Source organism: Pterocles gutturalis, unplaced genomic scaffold (assembly GCF_000699245.1).
Source record: "Pterocles gutturalis isolate BGI_N339 unplaced genomic scaffold, ASM69924v1 scaffold34619, whole genome shotgun sequence".
Taxonomy (NCBI): Eukaryota; Metazoa; Chordata; class Aves; order Pterocliformes; family Pteroclidae; genus Pterocles; species Pterocles gutturalis.
The window spans coordinates 1-17,252 of NW_010129341.1; the positions used below are offsets into that span (position 1 = coordinate 1).

General features: G+C 37.6%; 1 protein-coding gene across 1 annotated transcript; it reads right to left on the reverse strand.

The window, feature by feature from the left end:
• Window positions 1-1,827: 1,827 nt before the first annotated feature.
• LOC104459675 (WD repeat-containing protein 37-like) lies at window positions 1,828-8,556 on the reverse strand. The gene is made up of 4 exons (XM_010079919.1): window positions 8,419-8,556; window positions 5,382-5,478; window positions 2,753-2,848; window positions 1,828-1,898 (listed from the first exon to the last, which is right to left on the reverse strand). The coding sequence occupies exons 1-4, from the start codon at window positions 8,554-8,556 to the stop codon at window positions 1,828-1,830; spliced, it is 402 nt and encodes a 133-aa protein (XP_010078221.1).
• Between the last annotated feature and the right edge of the window lie 8,696 nt (window positions 8,557-17,252).

Consider the following 17,252-nt stretch of genomic DNA (forward strand, 5'->3'; position numbering starts at 1 on the left):
AAAAAAAAACCTCTGACAAGTTTTAAATTAGGCATCCAGTAACAGTATATAGGATGGACTGAAGAGAAAAGTTGCGATCCACTACCCCCCTGAGTTTGGAACACAACTCATTTTTGGTGAGCAGCACTGTTCATTCAATGCTCATATAGAGACAAGAATTTCAAAGCTGTTGAACTCTGAACGCTTCAAATGTCATTTTCTCAGCGTATTCGAGAACTCTACCTGCATCCAGTCAGGACACAGACAGAAAGATCATAATTTGTTTTCCTGACTTTTGGCTACAGTCTGTTTGTGGGTCAAGAGACAAAAGGCTGCAGCTTTGACTCTTCTGTGTAGGAAGGAAGAAGCAGTCACAATAAAGCCACTCCCATGAGGTGCAGAAAGGCTTCAAAGAACACACTGGAGAGAGATGTTCTCAAACTTTATCATTGCCCTCCTCTCTATCCCCCAGTAAACTCTGATTCCAAGTTGTGGAAAGAAATGTATCAGCACACTCAAACATCTGTTGGTTATCAATTGCTATACCAGATACGTACAGTCTCTATAATAAGGTATTAAACTCTTCACATTCCACTACTCTTGACTACTTTGCTGTGCATGCATATCAGAACACCAGGAAGCAAGGCAGTTACCCCGGAGTCTCCATCCCATACTTCCCAGCTTCCCACGCTGAAGTTGCAAGCTCCACCTGCCTTGCCCAGGAAGGAATAAGAGCACACTACATTGCAAGCAAGTAAACAACAACAAACAAAACCACAACAAAAGCCTCAACACTACACTAAAGAAAGTACTAATTCATAACTACATAGCAGGTGTACTGATACTGTACTGTCCTTATTAATATCATGCTGTCCCTATTTAAGTGGCCTCATTAAAGAATTCATAAGTTATTAACTCTTAAGAAAAAGGAAGAGGCACCTCTATGCATCAGATTGGCAAGAATAAAAAAGTTCGAGAAACAATAAAACAAAAAGGAGACCAAATAAAACACAGTAACTTAGATCTATTTCACCACACTAGTCTTTCTTACTCTCAAACTTTCAGACTGCTTAACAGATGGTATTTCCAAGACACCTACAGTCATTCCATAACCACATATTAGCCCGCAATAGAGGTCAGCACAGAGCTTCTTACAGAGCTGGTTCATGTAACAGATCTCACTGTGGTTTCCTCACATTTCATTTATCCTTAATAATATATAATTAAATGACTCTGAGATAGGGCAAAAGGAGCAGCAAGAAAACTTTCCATGAAAATTGAAAAAGGGGAGAGAAAGAGCAGAACAAAAATACCAGACAGCTGCAGATGTGAAAATTAAAAACATCAGAAAGGGTAACTGTGCTACGGGTAACTATTAATTTGCAAGGCTTGCAACATAAAGGAAACAAACCCCTCTCATCTTAAAGCTAAAAAATAAAAATATAAAAAAAACCACAAAACCCTATAATAGTACACATATAGATGCCTAATTAAATCCCTATTTCAACTCCAATAGCCAAATCTTTCTTCAGAAATTCATTACCTACTAAGTTCTCTATTTCCCTCACAAAATTGATTTTTTTTTTGTTCTCTTTACAAGAGTAATCCCGCATACACACCTGTGCACACACTCTCTCCCCTCCAACCTTCATTCTTTAAACAAGGTGAGCAATTACTGTGAAAATGTCATGTAGTGGGGTTGAAGCAAAGGGTAATTGATGAATCCAAGATAAAGATACCGTTCCTCATGAGGCAGGTTTACTTAGAGAATAGCACTACTCATCTTAAAGAAAACACAATTAACAACTTAAAGTCAGCCATGTTAATACACATTGATGAGCAGAGATCTCATACCTTGCTAGTAGATGCCTTGTAAGTTGTCTTTAATTTCTGAGAAAGCTGGCTGGTACTATGACTGGCTGTTGAGACAAATTCAGATGAAGATATTTCAAATACAGCATTAGCTTATTTGTATAAGTAATTGTTAGTAATTCACTTCAAAAAGATTCTAAGTTTTGGCCAGTAAAGTTGTCCTGGTTTCAGCTGGGACTGAGTTAACTTTCATCACAGTAGCTAGAGTGAGGCTGTGTTTTGGTTTTGTGCTGAGAAGGCAGCTGATAACATACTGATGTTTACAGTTGCTGCCAGGACAGTCAAGGACTTCTCAGCGTCTCTGCTGTGCCAGTGTCTACAGCTGCAGGAGAAGCTGGGAGGAAGCACAGCCCCAGTTACTAGCCTAGGATTCAACATCAAATTTAGGATTAAGACTGAAACTGTCCAATGGTATATTCCATACCATGCACGTCATGCCCAGTGTATAGATGAGGTTCTGTCTAGAAGTTCTCTCTCTCTCTCTCTGGGTCACTCCTCTCTCAGGGTCAGCTTTCAGCCTCTCAGCTCAGGCTCTTATCTCTTTTCTGTGATCGCGGTTTCAAGCCTCTCCCTCCTCTAGGATCATTAGCCAGAAACGGGCTGAGCCTTGATCATCAGGTGGTGAGCAGTTCCACTGTGTTATCACTCATTTCTATATATTACTATTATCATTATTATTTTCAGTTTTGTTGTAGTTTAGTTATTAAATTGTTCTTTTCTCAACCCATGAGTCTCTTTTCCCTTTACCCCTTTAATTCTCTCCCCCATCTCTGGGAGAGGTGAAGGTGAGTGAGCAGCTGTGTGGTGTTATGCTGCTAGCCGAGTGGGTTCAAACCACAACAAACGCACACAAAATGTAAATTCAAAAATACTAGTTCAGGATTCTTTGTGGTTCTCTTACCTTTTGTTTTCAGTTGTCCTTTGCTCAGTTCCGCTCCATCAATTGTCTGTCCCTCGCCTGCTAAACGCTCATTCAGTGTATCAATCTCTCTACGTACTAACAATAACAAAAATTCACATTAATACAAAAATTGTGCATCATTAACATCATCATTAACATACTATTTAAGAGCTGTTATGGTTAGCAAGTAATCTATTTTATGCTAGGGACAGGAAAAGAGATCAACTGTGATTTTATAAAAGCAGGTCTCACCAACACATAAACCAAAATTCATGCTGAATTTTCCAAAGACCCACCCTGACCCACATTCCAAGGAAAGTATTAGTGGCTTCTAATTATTTATTAGTTACTTGTACTAATAAATGTGTCTAAGAATTAACAAAACAGCTTCTGTGAAATACCTGGCACACCTGTGTTGAATTAAATCCAACAGAAGAGAGAAAACTTGCAGCACCATAAATATTTTAGCCACAGAATTAGCGTCACTTCTTGACAAAGATTTTATTAATCATGAAATAGTACTCTCCCCTGAAGGCCTGTCTACTGTTAGAGTTTCAATAAGAAAGGTAGTACAGCAAATCTATATTTTTATACTTTGAAATACATTAAAAATGTCAAACAACATATACATTCTACATTCGAGTGTTTTAGAAACACTAAATATGATCAAAATATTTTCATTGCACATCAGACAAAGCATGTATTTGTAACAAGAATATGCTTTTCTGACAACTACTTATAACTCTCACCAATGCCATTTCAACACAAGACAGAGTGATGGCATAGTAAAACAAGTCAGTGACTGGGCTGGTTCAAAGTTGTTCAACATTTTACAAAAAACGTTTTCAGAGGCTTATAGTTTTTTCTCAAAATCTGGGCTGATACTCTTTAAGTGTTCTTCTCAGGTGAAATCTTATTGAGAGGCTTTAATCAAGCAGTTTTTCACTGTTCTTGAGAATAAGTCTAGGTCTATCTTTCCACAAATCCTCAGGACTCCTTTAAAAAAAGGCATTCACTCCCGGGCTTTGAAATGTGCGAGACCGCAACCCATAACGAGTATGATTCTTGCCATTTCTAAGAAATTCACTGAAGTCTCTGTTCTAAGCATTAGAAAAGTCAGTTGATACTTCCATACCACATCCAAGTCCTTGAAATGAGCAAAGCAAGATTCTCCTTCCTGTGTTCCCCCAGTCACATAAACCTGAACTTTTATAAAACACAGACAGTATAAAAGAGAAGTAAACAAAACAAGCCAGACAGATATAAGAATTGGCTGACAGGATTAAGAGACTGAAGCCTAGAAGCAATAAGAAAAGGAAGAAACTAGAAATAAGTGGTAATAAGGGAAAGGATATGAAAAGCCAGGGAGTAAAAACCTGGGATTCTCCATGTACAGTATCTGCAACACTAATGTACGAATTAGTCCAAGAACAAAAAATAACAGACCAAGTATCAGAAGAGAAAAATTTAGAAATCATCAGGGGGGTGGAAAGAGATCACAAAGGGCAGGAGTGAACTAGAACAGTGAGGTGAAGGACGACAACGCAGAAGAAACAGAAATGGAATGCAAGGAAAATAATCATACTCTGGAGGGTCCAAATTCATTGCCTGCTTTCTGACAAACATTTTTAAAGTTTGGGGTGGGGGATGAGGTGGGATGGGCAATCCCTACTTTTCTTGCTACCAGCGGCTGAGAACTCAGTTGTGCAAATTGTCACTAAAAGTGCCTTAACCAACACAATCTCAGAATAAAAAGCACATTTTCAAAAAGCACACAGGAACTTTTTTTTTTAACATGAGTGTTTGGTTTAACGAACAAAAAGCACATTTTCAAAAAGCACACAAGAACTTTTTTTTTAACATGAGTGTTTGGTTTAACTGTGGGAACAGATCAGGTGTGGAAAAAAATTTGACTTTTGAGACAAACCAGACAGATACCACAATTCAGAAGCCAAGACATGCAACACACCTTCCCAAATGCAGCAAGAAAAAATTGAGCACAGGCTTTACTGTATGACTGCCTCCATTACTTACGTTGGTTCCTCTCACATCAGCTTGGATCACTGACATTACCATATGACTGCACCGTCATTAAACAAATAACATTTTCTGCAGATACACCTGGAGTCTTTATCTGAGAGCTCAATTTCAAAATTCATGAACGGCTGCAAGTGTCAGTTATGCAATTACTAAGTAGTATGATCCAGACCCACCACATTTTACACTTTTTCAAGTAAGGTACTTTTCCAATTTTATTTACTAATATTACATCAGTAAAATTAAGCCTACAAATATACAACAAAGCCACAAACTTCAACAGCTGGATGGAGTTACTGCCAGATTAACATGGTATATACCAGAGCCTACAACGACAAGGAGACAGACACTTTACTTTCTTTGCCTAAGAGTCAAGGAGAATGTTCTCACTACTTGCGTCAAAGATCTAGGAGAGCAACTTTTCTGAAAAGGTACAAACACCACCTTTGGCTACAGGCTCAAAACAATTCTTCAACTCCTCACAGAAAAGCTACAGTAATTACACTACAGTATCCAAGGTGTCTCAATTAGCGCTACTATATCCTAAATCCAAACAATCCACAGGTTGCTGGAAAAAAAACCAGATACTCACATTCCAAATTTTCAATATAGAGGTTTTCAAACTCCCGCTCTATTTGTCCAAAAAGTTCAAGGAGTGTATTCCGGACAGAAGATGGTAGTTTAGAATCCTAGAAGGCAAAATACTGGGGTTTATATTTTTCTTTACATATATTTTACATAATTATCCTTCAGTCTTAAACTGATTTTAACAGTTCTCTTTATCTCCCAGCAAGGAGAGAAATTAAAACTGCTACTAGCATAGAACACAAAACAAAAAGCTCTGTATATCATAAAATTATTCATTTTACATACTCTTTCTTCCAAGGGACAGCACTCAAATCACCTGTGGGTTTTGTTTTTACTAGAGATAAATTATAAACCCAATATACACATACAACTCATTAAAGAAAAAAGATGGAAAAGATTTATAATATAAAGTCAAGGTTCTCTCCAAGAAGAAAGAATACCTTTGGTTGACAAAATAATTCAGAAGTTGACTATGCATTAGGTTAGGAAGTTGGCATCACAAAGCACCTTAGTAATAAAGCTTGAGACAAACTAACCATTTAAAAATCTTTTTAACATCTACCTACTTTTGTCCCTAACCACAACTAAGTGTGAAGGAAACTGCAATTTCTAATCTTTCCCTGCCCAGATATTATTCAAGCTTCTCTTCACAGAAAGTATTTTGAAGCAAATTCACAGAGGAGGGCTTTTTTCTTCAGCATAATCAACATAGCAATTCTGAGGCACAAAACCAAGTATCTAATAAAACCACCAAGACAGGATTTATATAATCTGAGCTCAATACACAGGCTGACCACAAGTTTCTGTTGGCAAATCATATAAATTTTATTCATCTGCCTATAAAACAGAGATCAGCACCATATTTTCCCTGATCAAATACATACCATACCCAAAACAAGCAAGTACTGATTTCTGTCGGGAGTCAAGGTTCTCACTATATCAATGATTCTGTTATCAAACATTGTTGAGTAGACAGTGAGCAATGCAGAAGACAACTGACTGCAGTACACTGAGTAACTAGTACTAACAAATATCTTAAAATGTAAAGCACAGGATGCTACTAAAAAATGGCAAATTAGAAAGGAGAAAAGAGACAATATGGTCATTAGTCTAATAACTATAATAAATTAATCCACTGCAAGTATGGACCAAAGGATGAACTGTCCTTGCTCACTATGTAAATAAATTCTACTAAACCTTTTCTATTCTTCAGTTCCTGGTGGACCACAATATGTGAATTGGCTTACTGCACTTACTATTTATTTAGGTAGTCAGATATAATTTTTTTTAAAAGAAGTTTCCACTTAACTGAGCCTTACACTAACAATGAAAAAGCTCCAACACTCCTTTGCAGCATATCTAACCCATCATCTCAGAATTCAGTAAAATATCATGGTACTACTGGACAAACCTGTAAATAATGCAGCTGTATTCAAAAACTGAGAAATATCTATGCAAGGAAAGAAATTACTAAATTTCAAAGAGAAATTAAAATGGTATCATGTATACTGTATTATTAATACATCAATGTTCACCTATCAAATACACAGGGAATGTGGCTATCAGCAACACCTACTGGTTGTTTTTTTTTTTTTTTAAAGTATGCAATTTCAAAATCTGGAAATCATCAGCTCTGAGAAAAGAAAAAAAAAAAAAAAAAAAAAACGGCCACCTGAGTCAGCTTCTGCCACATAACAAACCACTGTTTCAGGTCTAGAAGTACAGATGAAGGATTACTAGAATGGGACTGCAAATGTTAGCAGAGGACACCACCCAAATTCGAGTGAACTTCATTATTCAATGCAAGTTTAAGGATTATTATAGCTTGTTTTTTTTCTTAAGTGTTCCAGCAATCCCAAACCAAAATAAATTGGTTGCATTTCTGCAAACCGACTGAACTAGAAAGAAGTGTGTGCATACCAGCCATCAGAGGGCACCATGCCTCTTCCACCAAGTCAGGATCTGAACAACGAGATTTAATCTCACTCACATTTTGGTTCATATAGTCAAGATGACTGTTGTCAGAAACAATTAGAAAAGCTTATCCTGACCGCGATTTTATAAGGTATTCCTGCACACCAATTTTAAAGAGAAGAGCAAGAGAAAACACCAATAGCCATGACATAGAGCACATCTGCTTTGTGCATAATTCAGTTTACACCAGTTTCACAGCTACTTTAAACTGTGGCACTGTGCTGAAAGAAGTAGTATTACGCTCCTTGTGCCCCCCAGGATATTCCTTTCTGCATCTTCATCTGCCTTTCCCTTGAGACAGTACTTTTGTTCATGCATTCACAGTCAACTAGAATGTTAAACAGATCCCAATTAAAACCAACTTGAAACAAAATTGATTAAGCAAGAATACTATACAAATAAAACACTAATTAAGAGAAACACTGAAGTTAGAAGAATTATTTCCAATTCAGCTACCTAATAATTCCATACAGCAAGGTTATAAAAGAAACTAAGTTACCCTACAACTTTCAAAACAGAGAAGATGTAGGAAAGGTTTTCAATCCACTTCTCAGAGCCTGAAAGCATAAGCAAATCTAAACCTGTCCTAAAATAACGAGCACAGTAAAATGCATCCACTTCCTTTACTCTCTTTAAAGTTAGCATTATTTAAATTAGCTTATTAAAAAACCATATAACAATGTTATCTGTTTATCTGCAGAAGTACTCATCTAGATTTTATGTGGTTTACAGCTCCACTGTGAAGGGGCATTAACACTCTCTACTCCTTAGAACCTGCCACGGGTTGTTCAAGGTCAGCAAAATTAAATAAGATGATATATAAAACATTTTAAACATTTAGATGTTACAGCATACTACACCTAGAGTTTGATGAGAAATACTAAAACAGCTTAAAATGTTGGTTTACTACAATAAGTGACAGCATACCTTGACCTCTCAGCTGCCTGTCACTCCTTTCCTAAGTAAGGTTGTAAGAGTCCAAACGCACGAATAGTTTTTCTTTGCATAGAAAACACTCCTCATAAAAAAGTTACAGAAGATACTCAAGTGGCAGTGTATTACCTTACCTGTCCTTCCAACATGTCTCTCTGCAGTCCTGCCCGTTCTTGTTCAGAACTGTTGGTTCTTCGGATTGAAAGACTGTGCGACTTACGTTTCTGCTTTGCTTGGCGAGCAGATGCACAACTTCCACTTTCTATTGGCATTACTTCAAGAAAGCAGCTTCACAGAGGCTCCTATGATAAACTAACACAAGCATTACACATTACAAATTGCTCTGCCAAACTAACCAGTGTTCAATTTTTTTTACTCAAAATATAAATACTTAGTTCTACTAAATTTCTGAGTTTGGGTGTCATTAAAGAGAAGGGAATCCCTATTACTTACAGCTATTGTTCAAACAACATTAAGTTCAAAAACACATAGGCCTATACGTAAATAAAGTGGAATCCCTTTTGCATTACTTATGCATTAGCTAACAAACCTCCAGAAAAGGAACATAAATTCCACTACTTTGCTCATTTTGGAGAACACTAGCAGCGACAGCCCCAAAATGCTTCCAGGAAACAACTATTATGCATACTGTATTTCACCGAAATGCATGCAAAATTAAAACCCAGCTGGAAAATGAAAGCAGACAGACATGGTAATTTAGGGACACTGTCAGGTTAAAAACATATTATCCAACATTAAGTGTTAGTATACACAATTTAATAGATGTGTTTGTTTACACATAAGCAGAAATTAATTTTAATGACAGAAAACTACTTTCCACCGTTTTTGACAGCTCATGGGTTTCACTGTCTTGGACAGTAAAAGTGTCCATGAACTTATAAGAAGAGTGGAAGTACACCTGACTTACCAGGTTGATGATGTTAATTTCTGCCAGATTCTTAAAGCCAAATATGCATTTTAATATCCTTAAAATCACCTGACAGTATCACCAATGAATATTACCATGTATGATCTACTGCTTTACCCTGTTTAAGAAAAATCAAATTATGCTTTGATTTCTTGCATAAAGGTGGAGAATATGTTCTTTACTGTCAAAAATCTTATTTTTTACAAATATTTAATTACTGGACTTTTTTTTATAATTAAACCTGATATTTAACAGAAATTATTTTTAGTTTCATGAGGTACCACTTGTTAAACGTTTCAAATGTTTTAAGGCTGATTACTCAAAATTTTTCAATCATGAACATGGGAACAAAATAAAAATTCATTCTCCAGCACAAATGATTTCTGAAACAACAAATATAACTTAAAATAGCTGCAACAGTCTACAGAGAAACAGGATAGCAGAGTTGGCAAAGCTAACAAGGCAACCAAGCTTCCTTTTAAATAAGTTGACCAGAGAAAATCCCAGGACCACTTCCAATTTAAGATCCACCAACACACTAGATCTTAAGCTAGGAATGAGCACCATCGCTATTGACAAGACTAGGCATTAACCAGTTCGGTGATTCTGATAGGGTATTTTCAGCTTTTTTAACATATCATAAAACCAAGGAAAAGCACAGCTTACCAAAAACACAGTATGCACCATGAATAAAAACACTTTTCAATTTGCTTTGGTTTTTACATCACTAAATTAAAATATGTAAAGATACATAAATGAGACTAGATTTAGTTAAGGTTTTGATGTCCATCCATCCTCAAATTTTCTCACTAAATAATTTGGTATTTTAATTAGCTTTTGGAACGCCTGAGTTCCAGTAACTTCACACCGATCCCATAGTGAATCTAAAATAAAATTCAGGTTGCACCAGTACCTTGTACTGAATTGAAATGATCTTTCCTTGGGAGTCTGCACAGTCCTCCCCTGCACCTAATCCCATCAGGGCTTTTCATGTGTGATTAATCAGCAGTAACTAATCAGCTATGTTCACAAATTAAAGAAGAAAGAAGAGAAACAACTACCACTGCGTAGCTTCTTATTTGCCTAGACTTCTTTTTTCACTGTACCATAGAAAGACAGGACTGAAATCAGGAAAGGCCCATCCCATAAACAAACTACTGACAATTTTCTGGGCTTCACCAAGTATCTTCCTGTTCTTGGACATACGGTCAAGAATTAGGAACAGGTTTTCAGTGCTCATCACATTTCTGTTTCTTTTCAAAATATGATCAGATCCAAACACATTTATTTCCCTTCTCTTCCACTCTCCTTCCTATTCTGCTTGGGAACTGCTCTTTCAATGGCTTTCAGTTTTATCGGTTTCTGCAGTGCTTGGGATTACTTTTTAAGGCCCAAAGCACCAAACTCTGTGTGCTTACACATAGATGTGTAAAACAGTTTTATATCTATACAAACACAGTTACATATAATCACATAAATCAGTTAACATCGTTTCACTTAAGCTCTGTGAAAAAAATCTCATTTCTAACTCCTGCCACATATGGCTCCTGAGCTGTAGTTAGACACAGAGATGTTAATATGGTTTACGCCTTACCAGGCATTGTTTTAATGATGTTAATTTCCATTTGCCCTCTGCTGACAAGCTACTTCATTTTAGAGGACATTACCAAGAAATACCCTTTTCTGGACTGCTTAATAGAATCATAGAATGGTTTGGTTTGGAAGGGACCTTTAAAGGTCATCTAGTCCAACCCCCCTGCAATGAGCAGGGACACCTCCCACTAGATGAGGTTGCTCAGAGACTCATCCAACCTGACCTTGAACCTTTCCAGGGACGAGGAATCTCTCACCTCTCTGGGAAACCTCCTTCAGTGTTTCACCACCCTCACTGTAAAAAATTCTTCCTTATATCTAATCTAAATGTACTCTCGTTTAGTGTAAAACCATCACCCTTTGTCCTGTCATAACAGGCCCTGGTAAAAAGTCTCTCTGTGTCCTTTTTATAAGCCTCCTTTAAGTATTGAAAGGCCACAATAAGATCTCCCCAGAGACTCCTCTTTTCCAGGCTGAACAACCCCAACTCTCAACCTTTTTCATAGGAGAGGTGTTCCAGCCCTCTGATAATTTTTGTGGCCCTCCTCTGGATCCACTCCAACAGGTCCATGTCTTTCTTGTACCATTGGCTACAGCTGGATACAAGTGGCTTTCTGGGTTGCAAGTGCACATCACTGCCTCATGTCCAATTTTTCATCCCACAGTATCCCCAAGTCCTTCTCTGCAGGGCTCTCACTCCATTAATCCTCCAGTCTGCATTAATTTTTGGGATTGCCCCAACCCAAGGCGCAGGACCTTGTACTTCGCCTTGCTGAACTTCGTGAGGGTCGCTGGGCCCACTCCTGTCAAGGTCCCTGTGGATGGCATCCCTTCCCTCCAGCGAATCAGCTGCACCACCTGGCATCAGTACGAACAAGATTTGGCAGTTATACATTCTGGCATGTAGAATTTAAAGGGACACAGTCAAATGCAGGAGATTACATCTTTACATTGTGAAATTCTCACATTAACTACACAAAAGTTTCTACCTTCACAGCTCATCGGCAAACACAAAGGATTAGGTGAGAAACACCTCCATTATTGTATCTATTGGGCAGCAGCACTTCACCTGCAGCCAGCGTCATGGCCAGTAACTGCACTCTCCTCATGCACCAGCATGGCCACGGCACTCATGCACTGTTCTGGAGAGAGCAAGCATGCACGCTCTGCCCCAGGCGCAGCAAGGGGGTGCACACAGCCAGAGCAAAGCTGCAACCAAAGGGGCAACAAGCAGGCAAGTGCATACAGAAGATATGAAGGAGAAGATGAAGGGGACAAGCTTCACTGCCTTTATTAGTATTCTGAATTCCACCAAACAGCCTTATAAACTTTCAGCAAGGGAGCAATAACTAGAGAATTTTCAGAACTAGGATGTAAATTCAGCTTTTAAAAAGTGACAATGTCCCTTTAAATATTGAATTCACTTTGACAATTTCAGAACTATTTTGATGCTAGTTGCAACAGTAAGAAGCTATAGGTTTTTCAAGTGTAGATTTCACAAAACAGATCCTTGGCAATATGATTATAAAAAAATAAATAAATAAGGTGCTCATTTCTAGCAGTTACCTGATTCCCCTTATTATGTAAGGTTTTCAAACAATGAAAATTACCTGTCCAGAATATCAGTGTCATGTTACATATCCTATGAAAACCATATTAAATATTGATTAGTGAAACAGCCAGTAGTATACAAACCAGTCAAAGTCTTTCACATTTTTGAAACTTTTGTAGTTAAAACACACTGGACAACAGGAAAGGGGGAGTGAGGGAAAACATCAACACAAGTCAAGGCTAAGCACCAAATCCCAGTCAAACAAAGCAAGGAAAAAAGGCTTCAAAATGACCTGTTACATACTGTTAGTCAGATGTAGTTAATAATAACTTTTAAGTGATACAAATAGGTTCTGAAAAGATAAATTCACTTTCCTTCTACTTCGTAATCCTACAAGTAGGATGAAAAATCAACAAGAAGTACAGGACTTTCGAATTCACAAAAGCTAAAACTTAGTAATCAGATTTTTAAAAAAGACAAACAAAAGTACTTTCAAAAAAAATAGTAAAGTGTTGTATTACTCAACTATATTCAATAAGGGTGGCAGTTTACAAGTACTGTATTAATTAAAAAATAGTTTATTAGACATATTGAGCTATGCTGCTCAATCGTTTTGGGAAATGCTACATTTGTATAGTGGACTTCACACAACGATCTGTCAAAGACTCAAGAGAATGGTACCAAATGAATTTCTGACAAAGTCAATCAGGGGAGAAAAACGTGTCCTAGAAAACATCTAGACCATAGGTGATTACTACTTTATGAATGCAAAGATACTTCAGTATTTCAGTGATGCTGTTTAATTAAACTCACAGCATATTTTACAGTATGTTAAATTAAAGTTCTGCCACCTACCTTTCTGTAACAGATGTTACCATCTATTCAGTCACAGGAAATATTTAATCAGAGTCACAATAAAGAGCAGATGCGTAACCAATTACTGTTTTATTCAGCTACAATAGAGAGATGGCACCAAGCAAAACTGCACACACTGGTCTTGCTAGACTTAAAAATTCACTCCAGTAATCAACTAACCCTACTTGCCTACTTCTACTCTTGAACACAAAATAAGCAGATTGCTGAAAGGGAAGAATTCCTGGGGTATGCATGCTGATGAAGCCAGGAAGAAAATTTGTTTTAAGGAGTGTCAGAGAACAAACAGAATGGCTACGGTATTGCATTACCTTTTTTGTTCATTCAAGACAACACACAAGTCTGGAAAGGGAAAGCATAAGTTTCAGCAACATCTCTTACCCAAGATCTCCCTGCTCCATTTTGTTTACAGTTTAGCAATAGTAATATTTACTATTTAAAGGTAAAAACAAGCAAAAAAACACACACAACCAAAACCAAAAACAATTTTACTGTATTTGTGTGCACTCTTAAATCTCTTAGACAGTCTCAGGTCTCTCATTTTCAAACACTGTTTAGAACAAAATTTCAGTGTATATTACATAAGAAACAAAGGCTTTTTACAATAGTAATTATTGTCCTGTGTAACATTAAAACCTTAAGATACAAAGATGGCAATTAACACAGGTTGGTTTGGTTTTTTCTTTCCACAAAGCAGGGAGGGAAAGGGGAATGAAAGAAGAATGATTACAGCTATTAAGTCCTTAATTACATGTAACTCCATTTGAGAGCATTACTCATGAGTTAAGGGAATTTCAGTATCAATGTACACCACTACATTCTTCATTAATATGCAAAGATATCAAACTGAAAGGAGGAAAAGTTCTATTTTGAGGTCTTCAGTGAACAATTTGTTTCAAGAATGCTGTACATTCAAGTGCCATTAATTCAGTGCAAGCTCCAAGAATACAGCATACCTGAGAAAGATCAGGCTACAGAGACTTCCTTGTAAGACTAGTTGTCTTTCTAAAGATAAATATTTAGGAAACAGAACTATTCCAGATCATCACAGATTATGCTAAAACCACTGATAAGTGTGCTCAAACATTATTAAATCCACTTGAGTATTACAACATTTTTTTTTCCTAAACTTAGCACACCATACTTTCAACCAAACAGCATGTTCCTCAAAATGTAAAAGGGGAAAGCATCCACCAGTGAAAAGGTGAAAACCTCCCTTCGACAGAAAGCACAGTAAAGAAGCTGCACCAATGAATTTAACTATGTTATACAGCTGGAAATCAATGATAAAAGCTTTAACACGTTAGTGTTAAGAAGAAACCTGCCTGGGTCGACTAATAATCATCAGACCAAGACTTGTTAAGTGAAATTGCTGATGTCTTGAAAGCATACAACTTCCCTTTGACATCTGTGCCACCTATGCTCACTGAGTGTGCTCCCTGCTACAACTGCTTTAAACAGTACTAGATACAATATAAACTTACACTTAACACTAGTTAGTTACCTATGAGTATATATTGTACCTTGTTTTATTAATAGGTATTGATTAACTGACTTTATTAAAGAGTTCAACAGACAGCATCAGGTCCTACTAAATTACTTACTGCTGGTTAAATACTAAAATATGTTTGAAGGCTACTCTTATTTCCTCAGCTGTTTCACACACATTTTCGTTCCCATTCCTGTATTAGCAAATCCCTAATAGCTTAGAAGTAGTCTACATGCATGCACAGGTATGCAAATACAAGACCTGAGGGTGAGGAATCCTATGGAAGTTCAAGGGCAAAGGCGGTTTAACCAGGTATTTGTTTAAGGAAGCACTGCACCACATTCAGAGGCCAGAATCTTGCTGTGCTACTCCCTATACAAACAATATTTAGGTACTTATTACTGATGTACTAGATAAATTGCTATTATGCTTTCATGCAAGCACAGTGACCTCTAATGTCATTGCTCTTCATTTGGGAATGTATTAATTGCTAATAAATTAGAATCTTTTACTGCTTAAGACATCAACAAAAGCAAGTAACTTTGACATTAACTATAATACATTTAGCAAGCTTTTCTGAAGCACTAATAAACAACGTTTGTACAGCACATTCTTGAAGCATTCCCTCATATGGCCTACCACAGAGAACTACCAAATCTTCCAACAGCACGTGTAACAACACTGCAAGTACCCAGTCCTACCATCTTGAAACACCAAGACAGTCTCAAAATAATCAGTAGGTATTACTTGAGGATGAGAAAATAACAGATCACTCTGGCTCGTAAGGACACCATCCTGATTCCTGTCCATTCCCCAGTGGTCACACGTGGAGCACTAACAGACCCTCCGTGTGGAGGTTTGAAGCAGTGGCCTCTGGAACAAGCCCCTCACCCTGATCTTCACCTCACAAGACAAGCTACTAGTCTTAGCTCCAAGACTCAAAAATTCCATGACATAAAACGATCCCAAACTCATCTCAAACATATAAAATGCAGTACCACTTAACTTCTCCTTACTTGACACATGCTAGTTCTGGCTTGCAATTTCTGGATTTTGTAGAAGCTCTTCTTTCAAGACACTATCACCACACAGTATTTCTGTGACTGTACCAACACTCTCATGCATTTCAGTCCATACAAGAAACTACATCCTTTAGACAAGTCCTAAATCTTAAAGAAAGATGGTGGAAGGGCATGTCTACATTAGAGAGGCAGTCTCATCTTAGAAAGAGGTACCTTTAAATTTAACAAGATACACCTAGTTTAGGGACAAATGTACACATTAACAAGTGTCATTTAAAACAAAAACAACACCAAAAAAAAAAAAACATTCCAGTGGCCTCTGCCTTAAATTTTAATGGTTGGTGCAGGCATCTTTTCTTAAAATAACCACTCAATTCCACAACACAAAACGCTACATCTAAAGTTATTTGCAACAAGACACCTTAGGGTTGACACACACAAGATCTTATCTAATGTAAACTACCCATTAGGAAGCATACTTGAGGGTTCTTGAGGTTACCAGCTCATGTTCAGAAATATCACATAAGAAAGGCCAACAGCAGGCTTGCTTGGAAAAGTTTCATACATTTGCTTAACAAGAAAGATACTGCTATGATGTTGCAAAACGGGAGTCTGAAGAATAGACGTTTGTGTAATTTCAAGGTGTACTCAATGACACTGAATCACTCCAAAGAAGCTGTTCCACCAGTTCCTTACGGAAACCTTCCACGTATTACTGTTACAGAAAGCATACTTAAAAACGCTACAATGAAACAAACTTTGACAAGCTGGAAGATGCAACAAGAGGGATAAAAACACACCTACAAGTTTCTCTTTTCTTGCAAACACCAAGATGTCCATCAACAACGGTTCAAGGCTTAACTTGACAAAAGTTTTCCTCATCTTTGCATAAGAATAATCTTTTTATTTAATTTCCTTCTACAACTGGAACCTAACATCTACTCAACCTCTGAATACATTCAGCATATTAATTCTTCCCTCAAATCTGGTTTCACTGTTTTTAACTCAGGAGAAGAGGAATACTGCAAATGGTTCTTTATAGGCATAACTTTTACCTATCTCAGATGGTTCCAAGTCACCCTCACGCTGCCAAAGGCCAGCTCCACCCCATCCCACCACAAACAGCGCTTCCCTGCCTCACGCAGTTGTGCCTCACCTCAGGGAATTGGGGCATTTTGGTTTCACTCCATTTGTACATGTGTCAGAGGATCTGAACTCAATCTGTACACCAGTATGGTACTACACTGGGCTTGTCCTTAGGACAGGCAGCAGCATATCAACAAAGTCAGGGAGCAGGGTCTCCTCAGCAGGCGCCCTCGCTTTCACTCTCTGCAGACCTGGAACCATCCCTACAGCCTCGGGCTGGAAACGCTAGAAAGAAATACCCTTAAAAAACCAAACCCAGCGCATAGGAAGTGAGGAAGAAGGGCTTATTTTCGGTTATTTCATTTTTTCAGAAAGAATGCGCAAGACTTTTCACGCGGAAATACACCGGAACAGGGCGGGCTGGG

What these genes read in the sequence shown, in the direction of transcription:
- LOC104459675 (XM_010079919.1), bottom strand. Translation starts at nt 8,556, where the DNA reads ATGCCAATAGAAAGTGGAAGTTGTGCATCTGCTCGCCAAGCAAAGCAG. An exon ending in CTATATTGAAAATTTGGAAT is followed by an intron (nt 2,849 to 5,381) that starts GTGAGTATCTGG and finishes TGTTATTGTTAG; the next exon opens with TACGTAGAGAGATTGATACA. An exon ending in AGGACAACTGAAAACAAAAG is followed by an intron (nt 1,899 to 2,752) that starts GTAAGAGAACCA and finishes TTGTCTCAACAG; the next exon opens with CCAGTCATAGTACCAGCCAG.